The sequence below is a fragment of the Mucor mucedo genome, assembly GCF_025094135.1.
Source record: "Mucor mucedo strain NRRL 3635 chromosome Unknown EV154scaffold_93, whole genome shotgun sequence".
NCBI lineage: Eukaryota > Fungi > Mucoromycota > Mucoromycetes > Mucorales > Mucoraceae > Mucor > Mucor mucedo.
In genome coordinates, this window is record NW_026252377.1 from 38,432 (window position 1) to 64,600 (window position 26,169).

At 37.2% G+C, this 26,169-nt stretch overlaps 9 protein-coding genes across 9 annotated transcripts; 4 read left to right on the top strand and 5 right to left on the bottom strand.

The window, feature by feature from the left end:
- Positions 1–1,632: 1,632 nt before the first annotated feature.
- On the top strand, positions 1,633–2,058 carry EV154DRAFT_426403 (uncharacterized protein; the record flags this gene model as incomplete). The annotated part of the gene is made up of 2 exons (XM_051596303.1): positions 1,633–1,759; positions 1,835–2,058. 2 exons carry the CDS (start codon positions 1,633–1,635, stop codon positions 2,056–2,058), a joined length of 351 nt encoding a protein of 116 aa, XP_051454426.1.
- Positions 2,059–2,472: 414 nt separating this feature from the next.
- EV154DRAFT_518951 (Anp1-domain-containing protein) lies at positions 2,473–3,823 on the top strand. The gene is made up of 3 exons (XM_051602684.1): positions 2,473–3,392; positions 3,469–3,500; positions 3,574–3,823. The coding sequence occupies exons 1-3, from the start codon at positions 2,585–2,587 to the stop codon at positions 3,793–3,795; spliced, it is 1,062 nt and encodes a 353-aa protein (XP_051454427.1). The 5' UTR covers positions 2,473–2,584; the 3' UTR covers positions 3,796–3,823.
- EV154DRAFT_518954 (thioredoxin-like [2Fe-2S] ferredoxin-domain-containing protein) lies at positions 3,811–4,937 on the bottom strand. The gene is made up of 3 exons (XM_051602685.1): positions 4,741–4,937; positions 4,145–4,609; positions 3,811–4,079 (listed from the first exon to the last, which is right to left on the bottom strand). Exons 1-3 carry the CDS (start codon positions 4,852–4,854, stop codon positions 3,906–3,908), a joined length of 753 nt encoding a protein of 250 aa, XP_051454428.1. The 5' UTR covers positions 4,855–4,937; the 3' UTR covers positions 3,811–3,905.
- Positions 4,938–5,030: 93 nt separating this feature from the next.
- EV154DRAFT_518958 (FAR-17a/AIG1-like protein) lies at positions 5,031–6,184 on the bottom strand. The gene is made up of 4 exons (XM_051602686.1): positions 5,818–6,184; positions 5,675–5,759; positions 5,576–5,610; positions 5,031–5,515 (listed from the first exon to the last, which is right to left on the bottom strand). The coding sequence occupies exons 1-4, from the start codon at positions 5,941–5,943 to the stop codon at positions 5,090–5,092; spliced, it is 672 nt and encodes a 223-aa protein (XP_051454429.1). The 5' UTR covers positions 5,944–6,184; the 3' UTR covers positions 5,031–5,089.
- Positions 6,185–6,529: 345 nt separating this feature from the next.
- Positions 6,530–6,881, top strand: EV154DRAFT_518965 (uncharacterized protein). The gene has a single exon (XM_051602687.1). The coding sequence runs from the start codon at positions 6,589–6,591 to the stop codon at positions 6,754–6,756; it is 168 nt and encodes a 55-aa protein (XP_051454430.1). The 5' UTR covers positions 6,530–6,588; the 3' UTR covers positions 6,757–6,881.
- EV154DRAFT_518966 (Aldehyde/histidinol dehydrogenase) lies at positions 6,882–8,982 on the top strand. The gene is made up of 7 exons (XM_051602688.1): positions 6,882–7,002; positions 7,088–7,389; positions 7,482–7,544; positions 7,631–7,748; positions 7,818–7,929; positions 8,015–8,096; positions 8,168–8,982. Exons 1-7 carry the CDS (start codon positions 6,927–6,929, stop codon positions 8,936–8,938), a joined length of 1,524 nt encoding a protein of 507 aa, XP_051454431.1. The 5' UTR covers positions 6,882–6,926; the 3' UTR covers positions 8,939–8,982.
- A 3,390-nt stretch (positions 8,983–12,372) lies between these two features.
- EV154DRAFT_426437 (HSF-type DNA-binding-domain-containing protein) lies at positions 12,373–12,980 on the bottom strand (the record flags this gene model as incomplete). The annotated part of the gene is made up of 2 exons (XM_051596304.1): positions 12,373–12,775; positions 12,829–12,980. The coding sequence occupies 2 exons, from the start codon at positions 12,978–12,980 to the stop codon at positions 12,373–12,375; spliced, it is 555 nt and encodes a 184-aa protein (XP_051454432.1).
- A 609-nt stretch (positions 12,981–13,589) lies between these two features.
- Positions 13,590–16,003, bottom strand: EV154DRAFT_518973 (uncharacterized protein). The gene is made up of 8 exons (XM_051602689.1): positions 15,068–16,003; positions 14,972–15,006; positions 14,781–14,910; positions 14,534–14,729; positions 14,302–14,473; positions 14,057–14,216; positions 13,762–13,973; positions 13,590–13,703 (listed from the first exon to the last, which is right to left on the bottom strand). The coding sequence occupies exons 1-8, from the start codon at positions 15,822–15,824 to the stop codon at positions 13,626–13,628; spliced, it is 1,740 nt and encodes a 579-aa protein (XP_051454433.1). The 5' UTR covers positions 15,825–16,003; the 3' UTR covers positions 13,590–13,625.
- Positions 16,004–24,046: 8,043 nt separating this feature from the next.
- Positions 24,047–25,390, bottom strand: EV154DRAFT_323631 (uncharacterized protein). Its single transcript, XM_051594960.1, has 2 exons — positions 24,340–25,390; positions 24,047–24,225 (listed from the first exon to the last, which is right to left on the bottom strand). Exons 1-2 carry the CDS (start codon positions 25,295–25,297, stop codon positions 24,197–24,199), a joined length of 987 nt encoding a protein of 328 aa, XP_051454434.1. The 5' UTR covers positions 25,298–25,390; the 3' UTR covers positions 24,047–24,196.
- Between the last annotated feature and the right edge of the window lie 779 nt (positions 25,391–26,169).

The following is a 26,169-nucleotide window of genomic DNA, read 5'->3' on the forward strand; positions in this document are numbered from 1 at the left end:
ACTGTAATTAATAATTCAGAGTCAACTGAATTGTTAATGTATCAATTGATACATATATCATTCTGTTTTATTTGATTAAATACAAAAATAGCATATGCCTTCAACTTCTTGAGTTTTGGCCTCCCCGCTCCCCCCTAAAGTTGTTTACTACAACCAACACAATTCAATGTCAGATTTCACATTGTTCCCGTGGGTCAAACAACATACAGCAACGAGTATGAACCATGGTAACATTGATTTGATTTGCTAAATACTACATACAATAATTGGCAATGCGTCAATCAATATAGTATTAATAGCATTACGATTACTGAATGGATAGATATCCTAATTATAGTGACAGCAACAATTGAAAAAAAAAAAAGTCAAGTACGTTTAAGTCTTGTTCCAATATGGGAATGGCATAAAATGGGATTTTTTTTTTTTTTTTTTTTTTTTTTGCCAAGAGGTTATAATGGAGTGAGATTTAAAGAGTAACACGAAAATTAAACGTGCAATAAATTCAAAATCTTCTTCTGCCGATCCGTGGTGTCACTCTAAAAAGAAGAAGCCAAGACAAACACGATTGATAATATGAAAATACACAATTTCAATCAACCATGTTAATTAATAGCCAATGCTCCCTCGTTTCTTTTTTGTGTGCCATTATGGAGGGGAGAGGGGGCAAACAAAGAAATTTTTTTCCAGGAATAGAAACTAACCCAGGGAAATTACAACAGTGTCACCGAATACCCAACATTCCACCCTAATTTTATACTTTTTATTCCAGTTTAAGGAGTGAGCTCCTTCTTCTCCCCGCTCCCGGACAATGAAATATTTTATAGGTTTTGGGAATAATCAAGATTATGCGATTTACCGAAATGTAATGCAAGTGCACTGTATGTATTTATAGCTTGCATTTCAAATACAAAGCGAGGGGTATGGGTTTCATCAAACCCGATACCCAGTCTACACTTAGACTCAAAAATATTTGATTTTCTTCTTTCATCTGCATTAGTCTCACCCCCCCCCCCTTATTCTCATGATGAACACAATTATTTAGACTCATTTTTTTTTTTTTTTTTTTTTTTTTGTGGTTTTGCCCTGGGAGGTTTTTTTTATTTTATGAATATTCTGCCATTGAACTCCAACAATTTAGCAATGAAATATTGTAACTTTGTCTGTGCGCTAATTTATTTTTTTAAAAAATTGTTTTCAATCATAAGAAATAGCTTGTAGACGGCAGTGGATGTGGCATGATGTTGAAATATTGATCCCTTTTTCTCTCTCTCTCCTATGTTTTCTGATTTATACAGAAGGCTCTCTTTGTTATTTTATTTGCACCGATCGCATATCCGTCCATGATTCCGTATTCCGATCACAAAGTGGTCAAACATAATTATAACCTATACTTGGAGTGAGGCACACTTTTTTTTTTTTAATTCTTTATTTTTTTTTCTCTCTCTCTTCTTTTTTTAAATGCTTTGGCCAGATCTTCAACAGCAAAGCATGTATGCAAACAATGCCATGTTTAATCATACGGACAGCAACTATCCGCAACAACAGCAACAACAACAGCAACAGCAACAAGGTCTATTTAAACAAACCTACATGAATCTCCCGCATTACAATAACAGCGTGCGAACAGGCTCAATGAGTAGTAGCACAGAGGACGATGAAGATGTCATCCATCAAGGCACAAAGCGAAAAGCCTCCTATTCGGGCGATCAAGATCATAACGACGAAAAACGCAGAAATTTTCTGGAAAGAAACCGCCAAGGTAAAATAAAAATAAAAAAGTTAAATTGCAATATATTTTTTTATTTCGTGACACTTTTATTACCAAATGAAATAGCTGCCCTGAAATGTAGACAGAGAAAAAAGCAATGGTTGACAAATCTTCAAGAACGAGTCGAGTATTTGACCAATGATAATGAGCAATTACAGATGCAAGCCAATGTGATGAGAGATGAAGTGTTGAGTCTTCGAAGGTTACTGATGGTTCATAAAGATTGTCCCATGACTGTACAACCACCCATGTATATCGTGTCAACCACAACAGCAGCAAAACTGACTTAATAAAAAAAAAGAAAGCTTCGTGATACCTCCCAAATACATTAATTTGTGCATCCAATTGGTCGATCATTTTTGTGTGTTTTAGGCCTGGAACTTTTTTTCGTTTTTATTTTGTTACTTTTTTGGAAAATCTATTTTTGTTTTCTTTTTGCGAGTTTTCCATCTTCCAATCGTTTTAGCTCCTCCATCTTGTGTTTTATTTTTTTGTTTTTGTTGTTTTTATTTTGTACTGGCGATCCAAATGATTTTTAAGCTTTTTTTTTTTAAAGAAAAGAAAAGGTTGTCATGGATACAAATTTAAAGCTACGGTTATCTACCCAAAAGTAAAGGGTAACCAGGGAAACAGAACCTTTAATTTTTTTTTTAAAATAGCAAGAATAAGCCCAGATACACAAGAAAAAATCCCAAGTTTTATTAGATCTCAGTACAAAGTGGGTTATTTTAAACAAGAAAGGGAAATTTTTTTATTTATCTTTTTTTTCCCTCTTTCTCTTTCTCTCCCTTATTTAAATACACACATATATAGAGTATGGTGTCATCATTATCTACATTTAGAGGAAAACAGCGTATTATTGTGGTTGGACTTTTATTGATGGCGGGCATATTTTACTTTGGTCGATTTGATCAATTACCGCAATATCAGGTTGGAGAGACAGAACCGGTGTATCAATACAGTTGCCATATCACACGGTCCTTGATCGGATCACCAACAGATAACGAGACAGCACCTATTCGACAACACACTTATTTGAACCTGAATGATTTAAATTCCACCAGGGCAGGCAAACAATCACAGGAACATGTGCTAGTTTTAACCACGGTAGGCAATGATGAAGCCTATCTGGATAACTATTTCGACTTGCTGGATAAATCCAGTTACCCAAACTCGCTGATTTCCATTGGTTTACTGGTATCAGACTCCACAGACGACAGCCTTGAAAAGATCTACCAGCATGTGAACCGATTACAGACCCGATGGAGAAACACGTTTGATACGATTGACGTCTACCAAAAGGATTTCAAAGTGCCTTCCAAAACCGATGATACTTCGTTAGATTCAAAGAGAGCTACATTAGCGAGAGCAAGGAATTTCTTGTTGTCGATCTCTTTAAAGGAATATCATAGCTGGGTTGTCTGGGTTGACATTGGATTATACTCTTATCCTCAGACTATATTTGAAGACTTAATGATGGCGGATGCTGATGTCGTTGTGCCCAATTGTTTACTCAAGAGAGATGATGACGAGTTCTGGGGTTTCGACCGAAATAACTGGCAAGAATCCGATGCATCCTTGAAATACCAACAAGAATTACCCTTGAATCAAGTCTTGATGGAAGGTAGTAAATCTTTGTGTGTCACGATCAATTTTTGTTAGTTTTATTAAGCAATAATTTGGGTTATTTTTATTTTCAGATTACAATGAGTATTCAGTCGGACGTAATTTAGTAAGTTTTATTGACTCACTCTGCCATCTCTTTTTTCTTTGACTAACACCTGCCTTTCTTTTTTGGTTATTAGCTGGTGGATATGCCTACAAATACCGGTAAAGACTATAAAGTGCCTTTAGACGGTGTTGGTACTACCTTTACTATGGTTAAAGCCACTGTACACAGAGAGGGTGCTGTGTTCCCACCATTTGTTTATCAGCACGAACTAGACACTGAAGGGTTTGCCAAAATTGTAAAATCCATGGGTTTTTCTGTCTATGGCATCCCCAGTTATACCATTTACCATCATTAATAAAAAAAAAAAATGTGTTTTTTGCGAATTTTTTTATTTTTCTATATATGTAAATGTTTATCCCTCTTCCCACACACACCATGATTTTATATTATATTTTTTTTTAATCTTTACAAATCAGCACGGACAGCGAAACCAGGACCATAAGGTTCTTCGTTCAAGGTGGTGTAGACACCAGGAGCATACTCACAAGTATGACGTCCAGATTGAGGACCGGGTGTGATTGGCTTATCAGCCTTCAAGTTTTCCAAAAGCTTTTCGGTAGTCTCTGGTGTCAAATCCTCCTATAATTTTTATATGTTGTTTAAATTTTGTGTACAAACAAAAAAACTGATCAAACACAACTTACATAGTAGTCGTCATTGATGGCCATGACGGGGGCGTTAACACAGGCACCAGCACACTCGACCTCGACTAAAGTAAACTTACCATCCTTGGTAGTCTCACCCACCTTGATACCAAGGTTTTCCTTGACGGCGTTCAAGATCTTTGTAGAACCACATCCACCCAATTGACAAGGAGTTGTGGTACAGACTTGCAAAAAGTATTTGCCAACAGGTGTACGGTTATACATGGTGTAGAAAGTGGCAACCTCATACACACGCATAGGAGGAACTTCCAATAAACGGGCAACCTCATTCATGACGGAAATGGAGGTGAAGCCAACTTGTCTTTGACCTAAATCTAAAAGAGGCATGATGGCACCCTTCTTGTATTGAACAGGATATTTCTTTAAAATCTCTACAACACGTTGTTTGTTTTCACCGTCGAATTCAAAGGGAATGCTGGCATTGTTCTCAGCTGTGTCACGATGCTGGTTATTTGTAAGAAGATAAAAGTGTGTAAAGTGAGGTGGTGAGGTGATGAGGTAATGAGGTGATTAAATTAAAGAAATGATTAATAAAAAAAAATAGCATGAATCAATTAGCACTTTGAAAGGCTTACCACACTGAGGGCATCAGAAAGACAAGCAGGAGAAGAAGAAATGGAACGCTTAGCAAAGGCATTGGTGGCCATGGGCTTAGCAGCCTGACGAATGAGGGTACGCATGGAATTCATTTTTTTTTTTTATATAATTATAGAGAAGGGGGTTGATTTATTAATGTATAACAAGGAAAGGCCAAAAAAAAAAAAAAAAAAAATTTAGAGAGGGAATAAACAATAAAGCCCTAGTTTACCCCTCCCCACCAACCACCCCCCACCGACTCTAAACACCGCCACACACACACACAGCTTTTTTGAATTTTTTTTTTCGTGACGTCAATCAACAACACAATTTTTTTTTTGTCATATTTTATTGCATGAGATAGGTCTCTTTGGCTTGAAGAATGGGGAGACGTCTGCCATGGATTTTAAGATGGATTTTGGCTCCTACTTCATACATTCCCCAACACAAAAGCCCTGAGCCTGCAAAGAAGGCAGTACGCATAAGCAGATTGAAATCAGCCAAGAAAGGATAGGCCCAGAACCCATTAACCGATTGACAGTACCACGACCAAATAAAGTAAAAGACAGCAAAGGCACCAATTACCTTAACATGTCTGTCGGATCGCTTGAATTGCGTATCAAACGCTAAGAAATCAATCCACAAAAAAACAGCAGGGAATAAGTGGAGTGTTAAATCCATCATAATAGGAATTCCGGGATAATCTTTGGGGATTAACAAATGAGGATCCAGCAGCATCATTGTCCAGTATAAGACACTAATAAGGCCTTCCAACTAACAATTTTTGTATAATGAGAACATGGATCATGTCTGTTTATCCAACTAACTACTTACGGGTGTGGCAATATTCGTGACAACCTCATACAGTGCTATATTTAGAAACATGTCAAAAAAAAAGAAAATACTCGTCTTGTAACATATGCTCTCTATTACCTGGAGAAAAGTTGGGAATAAAGTGGCGAATCGTTTTCAATGAAAAGGCAATTGTAGCAGTAACCAAACCAAGGATAGTCAAATACTAGATAAGTGTGAGAAACACGTTTTTTTTTTTTTATTTTCACTCTTGATTGTCGTACCTGATATTGTCCACCAAAACCAAGAAATTGCGGGTTGGCAAATTCTGGGGAATTAATTAAACGCAGAGCATATGTATTGGAAGCAAGTCCAATAGAGTTGAATACAAGACTTAATGAGACAGACATCTTGCTTTTTTTTTTTTTTGGTTTTTAGTCAAGATGTCGAAAGAGTTTTTTTTTTCTTTCTTTCTTGTGGAATAACAATTATATATTTGGGTTTCCGTCCAAAAGTCAGTCACCGCTATTTGTTTTTTTTTGTGAGCTATCGCAAACAGGAAACATCACACAACTTGTACAAAACCCGGGGAAACCAGAGATTGGAGCAACCTGATTCGACTTTTAATGTTTACGAGAAAAAAAAAAAGCGCCCATGTTTCGAAAACCAGTATACACATAAACAGTTATGGTTTCCTGGGAAACCACCATTGTACAACGGCCAGATTTTTTAACCCAATTTTTTTTTAAAGAGGCGTGTGCGTGCACATCATTTTAATTTAATTTTTTTTTAACAACGCCATGGCTTTAATTAAACAGATGTTTCTCGATTTAATTTTCTTACTCGATATAATCTCGTGTTGGATACCGTTCCGTCGTTTTATCACAAGCGGATTTTGTTGTGATAAAGATTTAGAGTTTTTTTAAAGCGGCTGTATAATTTAAGCGGCCCAAAAAAAAAAGAGAAGGCGTGACTTTTTACACTATAAACTGGTGTTGCCGTTATTTTATTTCTTTTCTACCCTAAAATAATTATTTTTTGAGTATTTCTACCCCATGGCACTTCCTAATCTGTGGAAGATCTACTCTTCATTCCGTACACCCGAAGAAGAAAGACAGTTCTCTCGCTCTGCATTTTTCAAGTTTAGTGGCTACATTCTGTCTTGTATTGCAATGACAGTATTTGCATCTCGATATAGCCAGAAACACAAGTTCATATGCTAAAGCCTATACCTGGTTACAACATGTCATACCTAATATTTCTGTGATTTGATAATGCTCCGCCTGAAATAATCGAAAAAATAAAATAAAATTAAAAATCTGTTTTTTTTTTAATTGTTCTACTTTATACACATACTTTCTTTTTACTTTCTTTTTTAATAATATAATAAATAATGACTGGTACTAATTATACCTCGATTGAAGCCGTTCCTTCTATTATTCAATCCCTTCGCACCCAATTTAACACTGGTAAAAAAAAAAAAAAAAAAAAAAAAAAAATTAGAAGAATTTAGCAGTGACAGATCAAATAGTAACTTAAATTTTATGTGTGTAGGCCTGACAAAGGATGTTGCATTCCGTAAGCAACAGTTGGCGAATATGATTCGTTTCTGTAACGAAAACAATGAACTCTTATGTGATGCACTTTGGAAAGATTTACGTAAGCATCCTATGGAGTGCGATGTGGGCGAGATCTCTCCCATTGTGGATGAATGTGAATTTATGATCAAGAACTTGGATAAATTCACCAAGCCTACTTATACCACCAAGCGATTCATTATGAATGCTACCGATAAGACCTTTATTCGAAAGGAGGCTAAAGGTGTTGTCCTTGTCATGGGTGCTTGGAACTATCCCGTAAGTTGAAGCCGTTCTTAGAACTCCCTTTTTTTTCTTTTTTAGAAAAGTGAACATGCAACTCAATACATAGAATTTCTATTTATATGTAGGTTAATTTGCTCTTGATGCCTGTTGTCGGTGCCATTGCAGCTGGTAATTGCATTGCTATTAAGGTAATACAGTCTTTCTAAAATGAAATTCACGTTCTTTTTTCTTTTTCTTTTTTTGTATTAACATGGTTCATTCTCCGTAAATATAGCCTTCCGAAGTTTCTCAACATACTGCTGAATTGATGGCAACTATCTTACCAAAGTATCTTGATCCTCGTGCCTACACTGTGATTACGGGTGCGATTCCAGAAACCACAGCTGTTTTAGGTTAGTCTCATTTTTTTTTTTTTTTTTTTTTTTTTTTTTTTGTCGTTAGATCACTAACCCAGCTTATAGAAAACCGATTCGATCACATTTTCTATACCGGTAATGGTCTTGTGGGTAAGATTGTTATGACGGCAGCCGCCAAACACTTAACTCCTGTCACACTTGAATTGGGTGGTAAATCGTAAGTCGAATTTTTAATTTCGATTTGCATATGATGTGACTAATGATGTACGACCCTTATCTTTTATTTATTTATCTACTTCTAGACCTGCCATTGTCACTGAAGATGCAGATGTAAATATCACGGCGCATAGACTCTTATGGGGCAAGTTCTTCAATAACGGACAAGTAAAGTGTTGGCGATTTATAAAAATCACAGTCAGAGAACAATTACTAATCATCCCTTTTTTTTTTGATAGACTTGTGTTGCACCAGATTATGTCTTGGTTGCTAAAAGCAAGCTCGAGCCCTTATTAGAAGCCTTCCGTAAAACCATTGTAGAATACTACGGTCAAGATGCCCAAAAATCCGGGTCTTACGGTCGTATTGTTAGTACGCGTCAATTTGACCGATTAAAGGGGTTGCTCGACAGTTGTGATCCCTCTACCATTGTGATTGGCGGAGAGACAGATCGTGAAGATCTCTACATTGCCCCTACTATTGTTAGCCCCGTGACTCCTGATAACGCTTTGATGCAACAAGAAATCTTTGGCCCCATTCTTCCTGTGATTCCTGTAGAAGACATGGACGAAGCCATTGCCTTTGTGAATGGCAGAGATCAACCTTTAGCGCTCTATATCTTTGCCAGTGCCAAATATAACTACAACAAGATTCTGGACAATACGTCATCGGGTGGCGTGCTTGTGAATGACATCTTGATGCATCTTCAAGAACTCTCTTTGCCCTTTGGCGGTGTCGGACCTTCCGGTATGGGAGCTTATCACGGAGAGAAATCATTCGAGACTTTCACCCATTTAAGATCGACCATGGTGAAGGATTTAATGTCAGAGCCTGTTGCTTCTTGCAGATATCCTCCTTACAATGAAGACAAAGGAAAAATTCTCGGTGTCTTGGTGTATGGTTTACCTACTGGTGTGGGAGCCAAGATCTCTACCGTGGGAAGTGTATGTGGTGCCTTCTGGAACTTTATGCTTAACAAGTCTTCAACTAGTGGTGATAGCAAATTATAGACATCATAACAAAATAATATAAATAATGCGTAATAAAAAAAAAAATTAATAAAACTTTGGGCGTAATCCAGATTTAAATTTTAAGGGGAGTGGGTATACGTTTAATATGAGGCAATTATGGTTAAAGTGTGGCGCTAATCCCCTTCTGTTTGATGATGATTACATTCCTGTATATCGGCACTATACAGAGGGACGGAAGCTCACTAAAGCAGAGTTTTTTTTTTTTTTTTTTTTGTCATTTGTTCCTCAAACATTCTTTTTTTGCAGGTCTGTCATTTCTGTTGTCCTAATCGAACAAGAAGAGTGAAATTTGGACAAAGATTATAGGCAATGGTAGATGAGTAATTAATTGAACTTGAATTTTTAATTGTTGCGCAAGTTTATCAAATATAATAGAGCATCACAGTTTCTCGATTTAAGAGTATTCGAAATAAGGATTATTTGGACTTTTTTTCTTAAAACCCACTTTTGGTTTTCCCACATATACCACTAAACTATTATTCTATTTAAGAGTGAGATGCATGGAAAAATGCCAATGCCTTTTATAGATCTAATTCCATCTAATTGTGTAATTGCTTTCGGCGTTATTTTACTTTCTTCATTTCTCTACGCTTGGGTTATCTATAAATAAAAATCATATTTGCCATGAACCCATTTGAGCTAAAGACACCAACAATTAATGCTTTTTATGACGAGATAAATTGTTTAGATAAAAAGGAGAGTCAAAGAGAGAGAGAAAGAGAGAGAGAGTGTTTTATTTGTAAGAATGATGATAAACAAGGGCTCGAGTATTACATCGGGATACGTACTTTATTAATTATAAAAATAATACATACATCTTTTACAAATATATTGATCGATATGATATTTTTTTTTCTCTTGGAATATGTACCTGTGTGTGAGGCTACACTTTTCAACTGTTTATTATGTAAGTTAGCATAGTATAATAATTATGAAAGGACCAGTTTATACAATTAAATCAAGCATTATGTAGCTTGAACCTCAATGTGAATGTAAATAGGACTGCATTTTAACTGTTTCCTGCTTTTAACATTTGCGTCTTCATGACTAGTCAGTTTTGCTTTGTTGAACGTTAATACCCTTTACTCTTTGTTGGTTTATTACCAACGGAACTGTGTAATTGTCTCTCACTATTGACAGTAACCATGGGTACCTGGTTTCTTTTTTTAAAAATAATTGTATCTAAGTGTGTCACCAGGCAGGATACCATACCACGGGAATGTTGTTGATTGTTGATGGTTTGTTGCTGAATCGGCTGTTGCTGATTTGTTTGTTGTTGGCGTTGCTGTTGAAAAATCAATGTGGTGTAACTGTTGAGTTGAGTTGTTAAAATTCTAAATGATAGATGAGGGATTATGCTGTTTGAGGAGAAGGGGGGGGGGTGACTCGTATGGTCGCTGGTTCCCATAGAATACTCCAAGTTTTACAGATATTTTCTTGATATTCCTTGTTAAATGATGTCCTTGATTAACTGTTTAGGAACCTTCTTGACTAATTAGAGATGCTCTTCCTTCATTCGCCTTTGCTGACTCCAGTTGTTTAATGCTAGCGGGTAAATCTAAGGGCCTTGAGTGCCACCTAGCCAACTTTTTTGTTTTTAATCCTTTGCCCTGTTGAAAAGTATTAAATCATAAATGACCTTGTGAGTGTTGGTTTTCAATGTGGGATCATTGCTGTCATTGCACTATTGTAATTATTCGTAAATTTTCATGTATTCTTGCTGCTTTTGTAATCTTACAAAAGGGTATTGATGAGTTGATACGGGTTTAGTTTTTCTCTGGGGATATCGGTCCGTTATATCTCTCTCTAATAGGACTCTCGGATGATGTTCACGACGGGCAAAATGCTAAATGGATGTTCATCGATCAGTAGATGTGGTATATTCGCCGATGCGCAACACTAGTAATGGTGTAGGGAAGAAAAGAGAGAATTGCGTATTATAATAATTAAAAAAGGGAAAATGAAGCGTCTATCTCTGAGAGCATTTATCAGATTATGCACGACGAATGATTCATGTGTGACATTTTTCAAATAAAACCGACAAATTGTATTCCGATTAGCGTCATTAAAAGAAAAATACGCCAGCCGCACTGTTTGTTCTATAAAAGACGAATGATTAAAAATGATGTTTTGAATACTAACAAGGTTTTCTATGCACTTAACCCCGCCCCCTTAAGGCACTCCTGTTTTGGTTTTAGGGGGAAAAAAAATAAAAAGGTTAAATTATAAAAAAACAGTGCGGTCCTAAACCCTCAAACGGTTCTTCTTTTTTCTTCTTTTACACATCTTTTTCCTTACTAAAAATGTCAACTAAAAATTCTTCAGAAGAATGTGAGAATAGTTCGGATGACGATTTCGACACATTTGTAATCAAGCTCGATGACAAGAAAAGGCGGGCATTGGCCACTAAATTAGCATTAGACGGTCAAGGACAATGGAGTGACGAGGATATTGAGTTATTGCTACAAGAATTAGAAATTGAAGTAGGTGAAGGCACCAACCGATTTTTATATGAAGATGAACGACGTGTATTGTCTATTTTTATCACAGGCTATTCCATTTGAGCACACAAAGTCCCCTGAACAGATTTATGACAAGATACTTTGGCTGTGGTCTACATGGGAAGCCATCAGTCGAGCTACAGGTAAGTCTTGGTGGAACACAACAGAACAGGAAAAACAACTTCTTTCGTTGATGGCTGACAATAAAGGTACATGTTTATCCAATTATTTTATTCTACGGAAAATCTCACTCCCTTTTTCTCCTTCTTTTCCTAAAATACTCACTTTTATTTGTTTAGATCAGCAATTAAAATCTCAATTCAAATATTTCGACATGTGCGACAGAATATTTGCTTATATCCGTGAAGAAGAAGGCGAAAATGATGACCATTTAAAAATCGAAGGCAGTATTTATTATTAATTAGCAACAATCGATTATGCTTCTTTTGCATTAAAAAAAAATAAACTTTTTTTGTGTGTGACAATGAAAAATATGTCAATTAATAAAACCTTAATCGTGGACTTTTTTTTTTTTTCTTCTATGTAATTAACTAACTGAATCCCAAGCCGAGGGTATTTGCATCATCGAATTGAAGCGGTGCATCTTGATTTGGCGGCATAGGTGATCCAAGCATAGGTGATCCAAGCATAGGTGATCCCTTCAGAGGGTTTGGACTAGGAGGTAAAGGTGTGTTCACTGCTGTATCAAATAACAAGGGGGATAATGGCGAAGGCCCTGAATCATATATCGGCATACTTAAATCAGGTGCAGTATGTCCGTCCCAAGCAGATGGGTCATTCAAGAACTGCATTGGATTATACGTCTCTTGGTCTGGTGTCACCACCACCGCTATAGGGTCCTTGGGCGTAGCATTTGACTGTAACTCTGCCGACGCGGCTTCTTTTTATTATTCATCTTTTAGTATGTATATCATTCGACAAGAGTATATAATTACCTTTGATCAATTCATCAGGGGATAAACCTTGTCTTTCTGCAAGTTGGCGTATCATTATATCTTGCTGCTGCTGAACTTTTTTGGTTTCTTCAAAACTTTGCAGAATATTGGTGAAACTTTCCTGCAGTGTATTGAACTGCCGCAACAAGTCTGCCTGTGACATTTGAAGTGATGCAAATGAAGCTTGTATATCTCCTGTTTCTCGTCTCAGCAGTTCGGAATCCATGGCTTTTCGCTTGATACTTTTTAAAAGGTCAGCTCGACCGTGTTGAAATTTTGGGTGAGAGAACTCCCATATTTCATTCTCGTTATGGCCTCTTTGTCCTCGAGGAGATTTATTAATCTTGTGAAATCCATACCTTGTTTACTTGTTAGTTCAACCTGTTTGACATTTGATTTGTTTTCTGCTTACATGTTTAATAGACGAACAAAGCTAGAAAAGTTACTATGCTTGAAATACTCGGGTAAAACTTCTTGTGCAAATTGTGGTGCGTTATATACGAAAAATGATGTACCAGTTGGATTCCAAGAGATTAAGTTTTGATGACGTCCATCTTCTACCATCCTAATTCGATACACACATTTCTTTAATTAGTTTATCGGTTGTACTCTTTTTGTATTAGTAAGAAAGCTACGTGTGAAGTTTACTGATAAAAGAGCTGACTCCCTTCTTGGGTGTTTTACGTTCCACTTGGTCTTCATTGGGCGATAGAAAATCAATGGGTGTTTCAAGCGGTGATAGTGTTGATCCGCCTGATGATATACTGTTCCGCTTATGTCCATATGAAGTATAAGGGGCATTGTTATCTAAGTCTGGACTGGTAATATGTAATGAATCAATGCCAGACATGTTTTATTTGAATAAGGAAAAAGAGAATAAACAATTAATAAATAAACAAACTGGAGGTTTTTTTTGCCATTTTTTTTTTTTTTTTTTTTTTTTTTTTTTGCGGTTTCATATGTTTATTTTAGAAACATACTGGTAATGTTTCTCTATTTCACCCATGAGATACAAGCATTTTTTTATAAGTGTACAATTGTCTAATTATCATTTCGAGCCTCTCAAAACAAGTTTGTGAAACATTGACTGTCGACAATAAACCTCCTCAATGATTTATGCACATGCCTTTTAATGTTTTTTCACGTAAAGAATAATAAGGGTCTTTTTATAAGTGATGTTATATTTACATTTATTTTGATTTTTGCTTATCATACACGCTTCTTTTTTCCACGCTTCTTTGATGCTTCTAAAGCTCTATCCACCGCTTGTAATACAGGCATCAAGGTCTAAAAAAAGAGGTTAATTTGCTAATCGATATTCTCCACATAACTGTGATTTTTTTACCTGTTTACATCTCTCAGCATCGCCATCAGAGCCTGCCACAGCGCCTAAAATATCCTTTAATTTCTCTTGTTGTTTCTTTAATGCTTCAATCATGCGGATATTCTTTTCGGGTTTATAAGGTTCAAAAGAGGACCAGAAATGACGGAGGATCTCATTCGTGGCAGAATGATAGCCTTGAATCTTTTGTTGAACCTGGGGCGGTAATCTCACCTCTGTATCCATACAGAAAGAAAAGAAAAAGGTGTCAGTATAGCTGGATATTAAAAAAATAATCAACTTGTATAAGCCAAAATACCACTAATTGATTTATCATCGTGTCTAATTTTTCGTTTAATTGTCGCTGTTAATTCTAAACAAACTTTATCTGCTAATCTAGCTTCCATCACTTGTTTAGCCATTTCAGGCTGCCATCCCTCAAATTTCCTTTTATATCCAGATAATAAATTCACGGTATCCTTTTGTTTTAGCACAAAAGAGTGTTAGTACTTTTCTCTCTCTCTCTCTCTCTCTAGGCAACCCCCCCCCCTTTGAATTCATTACTTGTTCACTAATCTTCACTTCGTCCTGTCCTCCTGTTTGACTCTCGAAATAACGTCTGGTATCTTGAATATCCAAAATAATTTTTTCAGAAGGTGCTTCGTCTAATAACTCTCTAATAATGATATCTTTTTCCACGTCCTGTTCAAAGGTGGTCACATCCCGTTTTTTTCTTCTACATGGAGCATTGTTTTTTTAAAAAAAAACTGACATTGTCACATACATAAAAACTTACGATGGGGGAGTCTCGAGTACACGAGAAGAATGTTTGTTGAATCTACGAATTAGCGGTAAGGACAAGACTTCTCTACCCGGTCGCATAGTAAAATCCGGTGCGTTGCCACTCTCCAAATGATCTTCAGCAGTAGTGGATAAATCAATATCAAATCGCATCTTATCCATACGAGACATGGGTGGAGGTTTTGAATTTTCTGCAAGTCGTGTTAGCTAAAAGCAAATTTTATCCCCCTCTCATGTTATACCATCGTCTTCCTCTTGTAAACATCGATCAAAAATATCATCGTAAGGTGTGAGTTGAGATCTTCCGCCAGTACGTGATCGATGAAAGAATTCAGAGGCCAAGAATCGCTTCCAGAATGCTTGTTCTGTCATCTAATAAAATAATCATTTTAATATATCCATTTTCCTCTTCTTATGTCTACTATTGCTTTACTCTATCAGGAACATTTGTATCATAGGCCCTTTTCACTATCAAAATATCTATCAGTCCCCGTAATCATTTTGTCATTTTTATATAGAATAACCAAACCTGATGGGAACTCGGTAAAGATATTATGAATGATTTGACTGGTCAACGTATACTTGATATCTGATCCTTCTTGTTGTCCAGGCTTTAATTCGACCATACGAGACGATTTACCTTTTTGTTTGCCTTCTCTTGATACAGCATCCTTTTTAAGTTTTTGTCGAATACGCTTAACATACGGACTTGACCAAAACTCCTCTTCATCCACACTTCTTCCCACCACTACTAATTCTTTATGCAGTGTTTGTAATTCTCTGCTGGAAGTCAGTAATTGTCTTCGATCGTTGAATTCTTCTTGTCGAGACGATTTGGGACCGCCAGCTCCACCAGCACCAGGACCACCAGGACCGGGTGAAGGGGAGCCGATCGCTTTTTGTTGAGAACTGTTGGTGGCAGCTTGTTGTTGTAAGGATATAGGTGAGGCCGTGTTATTGACGGATTGAGGTGTAGAAGGTGAAGGAGAGGCTATGGCTGATGGGGTCATGGGAACAGGAGTTCCGATGGCGGATGCAGAACTCAGTCCACGAGCACGAGCTAATAATTCTGCAATTTGTGCTTTAATCGCTTCTCTTTCTTGCACATTTTTCACAGACGTGAACTGGAACGTATAGTCTTTTGAAATGGGTGGTTTGGCTGATATCTTTAGTAATACTTTGGCTGATCCATCCGGTGTTTGTGCCAAAGCTAATCTAAAACTGGTTAAACTAAAAAAAAAAATAGGGCAAAGGTTGAGCATTCTTTTCTTTACCAAGAATATCATTGTAGTAAATAGAAGGTGTTAATTGAGAAGATCCTAATTGCTGCCATGCCACTCGTCGAGGTGTAACAAATAGTGTTCCATCGTGCTTCTTAAATCGAACTGCAGCTCGAAGAAGTAACTGTTCGTTTGGGTGCCACATTGAAAAGTGAAAGCAACAAGAGCAGAAAAAAAAAAAAAAATGGGGCTCCCCTTCGGGTCGCTGATCCCATTTTTTAAAAGGCGTATTAGGCCAGTCCTCCGACCACATATTTTTTGACCTGCGCTTCGCTCCGGTAAAAATACGCGGTTCCCGGAGGACCCATCAGCAAACCCAAAGTTGATTTTATAATTATTGAAATATTCATATTTGTTTATTTATTTTTGCTTTTAAGTCAACATCCACAGAGGTTCATGGTAACTTGTGAATGAGATGTATCGTCCAGAAGAAATTACGTCTTGATTAGTGAAAATGTTGTCGATGAAAGTTTTTAACTTTGTAGTTGATTTTACGAAATCAGGAAGCGAGCTTTGGATACCATGTTGGCCCAGGAAAGAAACTATTGCCGTTCTTTCTGTGGAATCTTGATTGAAGTCGATGTTGAAGTCACCAGCAATTACGATGTTAATATATGGGTGTCTAATTATAAATTCCAAAGCTTCGAGCAAAAGATCAGTGTTTTGTGTTGGACTAGGTGAAGCATAAACGCTACAATATATTGTGGAATCAATTGTTACTGTGGACACGCTTACCGACGACGAGTTGACATTGCTACGAAAAATTTCGGAGGAAGAAGTCATACTCTCACAAGTTACATTATCAGAGACGTAACAGCAACATCCTACAGGTTTACGTGTAGAGCTTGTACAATCTAAGGACGACACCAACTTAAATCCTGGTATGACGAAGTTATCGGTCGGTAATGTCCAAGTTTCGTTAAGAAGAATGATATCTGATGAAAGATATACTGGATCATTTGTAATTTGATTTAAATGAGCCTGGAGACTCTGGACGTTGTGCGAGATAATTTGAAAGTGCTCTTTTTTCGTCAACTTTAAGAAAGTGGGGTTAAGCATGATTGTTGGTTGACGTTGCATTTCTAAGTATAAATCACTGCTTTTTTCAGATGATAAGGGTTTTGGCGGAACAAAAGTGTTGTTTTTGCACACAAGGGTCAAGCCATTAGCAGTTGTGGCTCTGGAACAAGCAACGTAAATTAAAGATCTTTGCATTTTATGCTTTCCTACATCATACACAACAACATTTTCGTAAGTACCGCCTTGAGATTTGTGGATTGTTAAGGCTTCTGCGGGAACAATTGGAAACTGTTTTCTGTTAACCCTCAAATTTGTTTTGCGGTTACTGGTTATTTGCAATGAAACCGGCTCAATCATAGTCCAGTTGTCCAAGACCGAACGAGTTCTTGATCTTAAAGCTGTTTGTTTTTTTCTCAAAATAGCCCCGCTTGTCTCATCGTCAAACTTGATCCATATTCTTAATGGCTTCTTTTCGCCACCAGATGATCCTTTAAGCGTGCCATAGTCAATCTGCTGTAAATAACCGGTGGTGCCATTTACAAGCCCGTCCGATGTATCCAAGTTTGAAGTGATCATATACCTTGCTTCAATTTGTAATCTAAGGTGCTTCATCAATCCCAGATTTTTGACAGTGTGAACTGAATCAGTAGCCACAGAAGCAAGTATGTGCTTGACAGCAGTATCATTCGTACAATCTCCGAGAACCCTGTCAAAACCGACAGATACGGCACCTTCAGTTGCCATGTTCGCAAGGATAGCGCTATTCATATTACGAACCATATTGTTGGTGTGGAATAATCGAATAGGCCTTTCTTCAGAATTAGAGAGAGCAATGTTTCCTGAATGAGGAAACACGGCCTCATCATTTTTTAATCCATTTAATTCTTCTTCAGTGAGCCGTAAAACCCTGCTTTGAAACAATGCGACATCATTTTGAGTCATTTCTCCAACAGCCATGTTGTTGAGTGCAACAGCAAAATGAAAGTCATCTCTTTGTCTCATGATCTGTACCAGCCTATGAACTGCAAACTCCTTCCACAATCGTGTACCAAATGTTGCAAGATAAGGGTCTGACGGAGGTTTGGTAGAGTACAAAGGTGATGAAGCTACTGGGGATAGCTGGTAAAAATCACCAAGGACTATAACTGATATACCTCCAAAAGGCAGCAAAGAATCGAAAATATCTCGTAGTCTTTTGTCGATCCAAGAAAAAATAACATCTCCAACCATGCTTATTTCATCGATAATAAGAACTTTTAAATCCTTCAATGCAATGCACATAGAATGGCTTACATCGGCTGATAGTCTATTCACCTCGCCCTTTCCATACTGGCTTATTGGCAATTGAAAAGCACCATGGAGGGTTTGACCGCGAATGTTAAAAGCAGCTTTTCCGGTAGGAGCTGTGAGTAGCACTGATGGGGTGTTGGTTTCAAGATCTCGGTCATCATCAAATTCAATGCTTATTGCTTCATACAATGCTTTTATCAACATACTTTTGCCGACACCTGCACCGCCAGTTACAAAATGATAAAATGGGGCAAATGTTTTAACGGATTCATTGCTACTACTAAACATGCGCACAGTAGTTCTGTCACGATTATACCTAATGTGGTTCACAGAATGCATGAGATACTCACGTTGTTTTTGGTTCAACTTTGATACTAGTTCATAGAAATTGGACTTGGTGAGTCTATCAGGTCTAGAAAGCTTTTCAAGATACGTCTTTTGACCATCGTTGTTTCTAGCTGTCCCTTCACGCAAATCATCCGAGAGGTCGTTACTACGATGGTAGTCTCCCTCACTTGAATCATCAATATCAACTGTATACCTTCCAAAATCATTTTTTTGATCATAGTACTGAGTCGAACCACCAGTAGACTGACCCTCGTCATTTTCGTTTTCACCATTTTCATTTTCTTCACTTTCATTTGAATGCTCTTCGTGAAGTTGATCCATATAAGAGTCGAGGGTTGAATCTTCAATCGCACAAAATTCCTGTTTATTTTCCAAGACCTCTTCAATATTACTATTGAACAGGTCCTCACAGTCAACGTTCAGTAAATCCTCTTCTTCATTTTTCCAAGGACGGTAGAGCATTAACAAAGTTCGAAAATACTCAGAACGATCATTATCAATATTGAATTTGAAATATCTAATAACCTTCGATTTTGCACGACGACGAAGAAACCCAGAGTCGTTTTTCAATTGGAAAACTTTACCAACGGGACCAGCAGGCAGGATATACCCTGACAATTCGTTTTCTTCTTCTAAACCCAAATTTTCGTCATTTTCATCACCAGTGCCATTGGTTTCATCAACTTCGTTAATTTCGTCAGTTCTTGATTTCTTACCAGGTTCTTTCCTACTGATTTCAAAGTAAGCACAAAATTGTGCCAAATTGAGAAAATTCAATGTATCTGGTCTATTGATATAGTGCTCAATCAATCCAGGAACAAAGCAGTCGGTTGAATTAGGTGGTAACTTGATTAACTCATCTTTTCCTTTCAAAATATGTGTCCGTTTCTCAGGTCTAGAAGTAGGAATGAATACTGTTACTGTGCTTGCTTCAACCATTCTGATGGCCAGAAGATTATATGCAGCTTCTTGAGCGGACACCTCACTGGAATTATAGTATGTCGATGCCAAAGACCTTAACATATTAAACGAGGTTGAATTGGGATTTTCCTTCTCTTTGACATATATATCTTCCATGGTTTTACTTAATCCACGGTCAGTCTTATTTATATAATCTAAAACATAGGCACAACAGGCGTAAGGATCGATAATAAACTGTATGTCCATGTTTGATCTGAAGAGACTGATAATTTTTCTGTTGTAGTTATTAATCATAATAGCATTGGGTGCTCTTTTGATATAAATTTTGTTGAGTTTCAAGGTGGATCGTAACGCAAGAACATATGTTTGATATGATGATATCTCAACTACATCCAAAAATTGTTCAAACGACATCTCAGATTCTGCCAAAGTCTTATAATTATTGTTGATGTAATCCATGATACGGGCATTTATGCCGCGTAATTGCTTAATTTCATCTGCTGAATGTTCTTCTGGGTTCAATGGTTCCATGATTTCGGTCTGTTCCATTGGAGGAAATGGAATATTAAATCTGCATTTGATTTCGTTACCCCCTCTTTTTCTTCTACATGTACTGGTATGTTTATGCGTTTGTCTGGTTTTGATGAGGTTATTCCAGGTAGTTTCTGTGCTTTTAGACTCCACATCATGATGAGGGGTACCATCCCAAATTTTGCTGCAAGTAATTACTTTGTCAACGAATTCACAAATTGCGCTCTTCATACTGTCGGCTTCGTCTCGAGTTGCACATTGTTTATCTTCGAATTTGGGTGCATCCTTCAACCAAATAAGCATATGCACGTGAGGAGATCCTGTATTTGATTACATTTTAATTACGCAGCAAAAAATCTATTATAATTCCAAATTTACCTCTGTGTTGAAATTCAACTCTGAAGAAGTACTCGTTGATGCTAAATCCAGCAAAAGGCCCTTCTTTGTCAAGCCAAGTCTTTTTCAGTTCTCGGAATCTGTGATCAAAATATCTGGCTGTGGTGATGGGATCAGCTTGTAACAATCTGGCTTTTTCATCGTATGATAACTCTTCAGCTTCATCTTCTGTCATAACATCGTCATCTATAACTTTCTTTAATATGCATAAAAGTTCGTTCCATTTGGTCTCAGCAGCAGAAACAGTTACAAACAAAGTCGGAACCCCCAATTGTCTGATCATGGCCATAGAATTTTTCTTTTGGTTCTTCCAATATTCTGATGATGAACGGATACCTGAAAATGTTTTAAAAGCTTGATCCTTGTTTAAAAGATTGGAGACATAATCTTCATTTGACACGTCTTTTGCTGTAAAAGGAATGCCATCAGCTCCATTGCTGCTTCTTTTTCTTAAAATAGTGCTGATATTCGAACTCATCTTAGTTAACAAGCATTTGCGATCCATATACAAAAGTAGATCAGGACGCATTGCAGCTCTTCTATCAAACCTTCGTACAACGGATTTTGCCAAATTGCCGTAAGAAACTGACCCTGACCCTTCCAGCTTATGACCGTAATAAACCTTTGGGAAAGATAAGAAATCACTATCTTTGTCAGTCAAAACTGATATAGGTGTCATTCCTTCCCCAGGAGCAAGTCGAATTGTGAAATCATTATCACTGGTAAGAATCGATTCCGTTGTACCTGCATTTAATGGTTCATCTTCCGCAGGGTTGGTTTCATTGCTTTCAAGTTCAATCCCTTGTTCATCAACAGTGTCATCATCGTCCTCATTTGTCTGAACAGGTACATTTGTATTTATGTTGTTTTCATTCCATTCATTTTGATTTGCAATTTGAATATCATATTCGACATATATAGGTGTGGATTGCAAGTATAGGGCAGCATCCCATATTTTGACAGGACTGACATTACCCTTTATGTAATCTTTCGTGAATATTAATTTTCTTGCTAAACTGATATGTATTATGCCAGTAGAATCGTAATTACGAGGCAAACAGCTCACAGTGGTATCAACATTAACAGGAACGTTAACAATGCCTCCCTTGGTTTTGTATTGTCCCAAAAGCCCTTTATGTGACCAAATTGACTGAAATACATGTCGAGGGGATACCAAACGCTCTTCAAGTCTTGTTAACGAATCGATACATGCTACTTTATCCGGAAAATGAAAACCATTTTTTAAAGCGATTGTTGGTACTCTGCTTTTTTTGATAGAAGCTTTACAGGTTGAACAGAAATAATTCTTCTCTGGGTTGCCATCTTTCATAATCGTAACGTTGTTTAAATCCTCGAATTTATGATTATCAACGGCCCAAAATGCTACCTCTACAACGTCACTTTCGCATTTCCATTTCGATAGCATTGTCTCCTTATCAACCAGGGATACATTTTTGAGAAAAAACAATCCTCCGCAACATACGCAAACTAAAGTTGGTCCCTCCTTTATGCTTTTTTCATACTTTCGTCTAGTATCCTCCCATGATGAAACCTATTAAATAATTGCTTCAGAGTTAAATGCAGTATCCAGTATTGATTGTGTTTCATTTCTGCTTACAATAGGTGCTTGACGCCTTTGTCGTTGATAGTTGCGCTGATACTCACGTCGTGTTTCGGGACGATCATTTTCTGGTCTAATTGTTTCACTGTTTGTATGCTGGCTTTCTCGTCTTCTCGGAGATTCCTCGGTGTCCAGTCTAAACCTTCCCATACCTTCATTACTATTCTCGGTTGGTTGTTCATCTTCAGACGATTCGAGATCATTCATTCTAGGACGTGGCCTTTTTCTATTGATCTCGGCAATCACTTCAAAAACATCTCTGGGTAATCTTATGGTAAGATTGTTTGAGGTACTTGTATGTTCAGCAGACGCAGGCACAATGTCTTCACTAATCTTTGAAGATTCACCAAGTTTTGTATTGATCTCGGCTTCGGCTCTCAAAGGAACTCTGGGCAATCTAATAATGAGCTTATTTGAAATGCTGCTAGTTTCCTTAACTTGTCTGGGCAATCTAATAATGAGCTTATTTGAAATGCTGCTAGTTTCCGTAACATGTCTGGGCAATCTTAAAATGAGCTTATTTGAAACGCTGCTAGTCTCATTAGATTGCTCAAAATCGTTGTCTTTGTTATGAATTTCTCTGTTGTTTGAGGATTCACCTTCTTCAATAGATTCTGTTGGTCTTCTTAATCTGATGAAAAGTTTTTTGCAATTGACTGGTTTGTCATTCTCATTTCTTTCAGAAGTTGAAATCCTTCGCAGATCTTTCTGTTTTCCTTTGTCTCTCTTTGTCAATTTATCTTTTGGCATATTTTGGTACTTGTTTTATTTAAGAGAGGTCAAAATGAAGGGTTTTCAGTTACTCTATATGTGTTCCATATATGGTGATTTTTTATTCCGTATATGGTAACTTTTTGATGATTTTTATCCAGTTCTCAGGCTACTTGACTACGTAAACTACGTCTAATACGCCAAAAAAAGAATTGTGTCCTCTCTCTCTCTCTTTCTATTGACCCAATTGAGTCGTCACCTTTAAGGGTTTTGGACCGCACCCTTTTCATTCGCCCGGCATTACTACAGCCGGAAATAGACAATTAAAAATAAATCTTGACCCATTCAAGCGCATAGTTTAAGATATAATCAAAGGTTGAGTTTGTATAACAACTACATGATCGCCCGTATATTTTACATTACAATGAATAGATGCAAAACAGAATATGCGTATAAGCAAAGAATCCCTATCCCATGCCACAAATTTATACTATCAATACTTGATCGAATTTCGAAGAAGACAAGAAACCAAAGAAATAAAGGCGGATTTAAAAAAAAAATCATTAGAAAACTGGTATGATTGTTTAACTTATATTCATATGTATTTTGTTTTACTTATAGCTTTATATATTCTTTCATCGTTTATAATAGAAAAAAAAAAACAAAAAAAAGAACCAACAATACACAACAACATAGTTGTTGGGAGTAATAGTAGCAACATCATCAACAAAGGTAAGAAACAAAAAGAATGAGAAACTTCGCTGTCAATTAAAAATATCTATGACTTTATTTGAGTGTTGAAATGATTATTCATTTTTATTTTTAATAAAAATCAATTCCGTATTGTTTTTCTATTTTTCAAATATAGACTTCAAGGTTAAATACCATGGGAGGAGGCTTTAGAAATGATTTAACTTGTTATTGAGGTTCTTACGATGATATGAAATAAAAAAAAAAGGGTAAACTAGTACAGGCCTTTTGTTATTTCAAAGATTTTTTTGGTATCTCCTGATCACATTTCTTGACAATATTGGGTTCCTCCCACTGGTTCTCCGTATCCTTTCTTTCATATATATATATTCGGGTTCCTTGCTGCTCTCACTTTGCTTGGGCCAGCTATAATTGAGTTAGGGAACGGCATTGACACATAATCTCCGGGTAACATCTTCTTATTTTGAGTGTCTCAATAGATCCTAAGCTTTTTAAGCATCTTCACGCCTGACTATTAAAATGAGTAATGCAAGAGTTAGAAAATGTCTGTCATTGGCACTTTTATGATTCAAGATAAAATAGGCTAGAGGATGAAATGTTTAGGCTAAAAAGGGTAAGTCATCATCTATCAAAATTTTGACAGGTAAATAGCAAAGGAAATAAACATAAACCATGATAATGTGCGTATAATAAATAATGTTTTTATTTTTTTGGAATGTTATTTATCTTCTAAATGCTATATTCATGAAATTAAAAAAATGTAATGACTCAATGACTTTGGGGGGTTTTTGAAATAAAAAAAATGTACAATTAAAGAAACAAGAGCGATCTACCATCTTCCACGTCCACCACCGCGACCTCCACGGTCACCGCCGAAGCCACCGCGTCCACCACCGCGACCTCCACGATCACCACCGAAACCGCCACGTCCACCGCCACGTCCACCACCGAAACCACCACGGCCACCGCGACCTCCACGGTCACCACCGAAACCACCGCGACCACCACGGCCACCACGACCACCACCAACACGGCTGGCATCGTCAGAACCGGAGAAATCGGTACGCAAAGGACGACCGTTTAATTCGACAGCGTTCATACCCTTGACAGCGGCTTCAGCTTGTTCAGCAGTCTCGAATTCAAGATAACCAATACCTCTAAGAGTACCTTCTTCTCTGTTATAAGGGAGTCTGATATCACCAACGAGGGTACCGAAAGCACTGAAGGCTTCAGTAAGAGCAGCACGATGAGTTTCTTCGTCATAGTCACGGTTTAAGTTAGCAACAAAAACCTTGGTAGACTTGGGACCGTAGTTTTCATCCTTTCTGGCAACACGAACAGATCCATCACCGGCACTGTCACAACGAATGGTACGACCGAGGAAGTCTGAACCAGATAAAGCAAGAGCAGCATCATGAGCAGCCTTGGTAGTGAAGTCAATATGACAGAAACCCTTGTTCTTACCAGTGGCGTTATCTAATCTAATTCTGACATCAGAGATCTCACCACATTGACCAAAGTATTCCTTGACATCTTCGGCCTTGGCATCCCAACTGATACCACCACACCAGACAGTGAAAGTAGCGGCAGGAGCAGCTTCTTCTTCAACCTTGGCGATCTTGGCAGGGACTTCTACCTCATCGTCTTCGGCCTTTCTCTTCTTATCGTTAGATTCCTCAGCGACGGCAGATTCTTCAGATTCAGAATCAGAGTCGGATTCAGAGGAGGAAGAGGAGGAAGAGCTTTCTTCTTCCTTCTTGGCCTCGGCAACAACTTCTTCTTCGGACTCGGAATCAGAGGATTCAGAGCTGCTGCTGCTGCTGGAAGAGGAAGAGCTTTCGGACTCGACCTTTTCGACAACCTTTTCGACAACCTTCTTGGACTTCTTGTCAGCCTTGCTAGATTTCTTATCAACCTTGGTAGAACCCATATTTGTTTATATTTAAAAAAAGTTTAATAAAGGAAATATAAAGGAAAACTTTTCTTCCCTTCAAATAAGCTTTTTATATATGCTTAATTTCTCTTAAAAAAAAAAGGAGAAAATAGTCACGGCGGGAAAGAAAAGCAGGCAATAAAGAACTTTTCTATTTTCAATGTAAGCCACTGCCTTGTCATACAATACTTTTTTTTTTTTTTTAGCTTTTATGAATTCAACACAAGGCCAATGAAATTTTTTTTTTTATTATTATTTTCTCCGTGTATTTTAGCCTTATTTTCTAGAAAAAAAAATTAAGGTACAAGCACGACATTTTTTTCCAGATTTTTTTTTTTTGGTTCGATTTTTGACAGTTCTTCAAAAAGAAAACATTATCCACATATGCAGATACACAGTGATCTCTTATTTAAACGCCCGATTATTTTGCCTATTTTTTTTTTGTTTCAGTTATCACTGTCCCAGACACTGGGGTAAATTGCTCGTTCTAAAAAGAAACTTATTGCCCGCATAAACTAAACGACGAGCTTATTTTTTTTAAAACTCACCTAATGATGTACCAGTAGTGTTCAAGGAGTCATTCCACTTTTCCTTAACATACGGCACAGAAAGATTTGCTTGTATGCCTTACCGACTGACTTTTTATAGAAGCTTTTGTATCATGCTACAAAGAAGGATACATACAAAAAAAGCTTTTAAATTCATTACCAAGCAGATTGAGAGCCGCCTATTTCTTTTCATATTAGAACGTAGCAATATACATCAATGTCATGGCAACCGTGTCAGCCATTCACTGTGTGTGTAACATGTAATTCAGCAGGTGTAAACAGTAACTGATGAAAAAGGAGACTTGTTGCCAAATGACACCA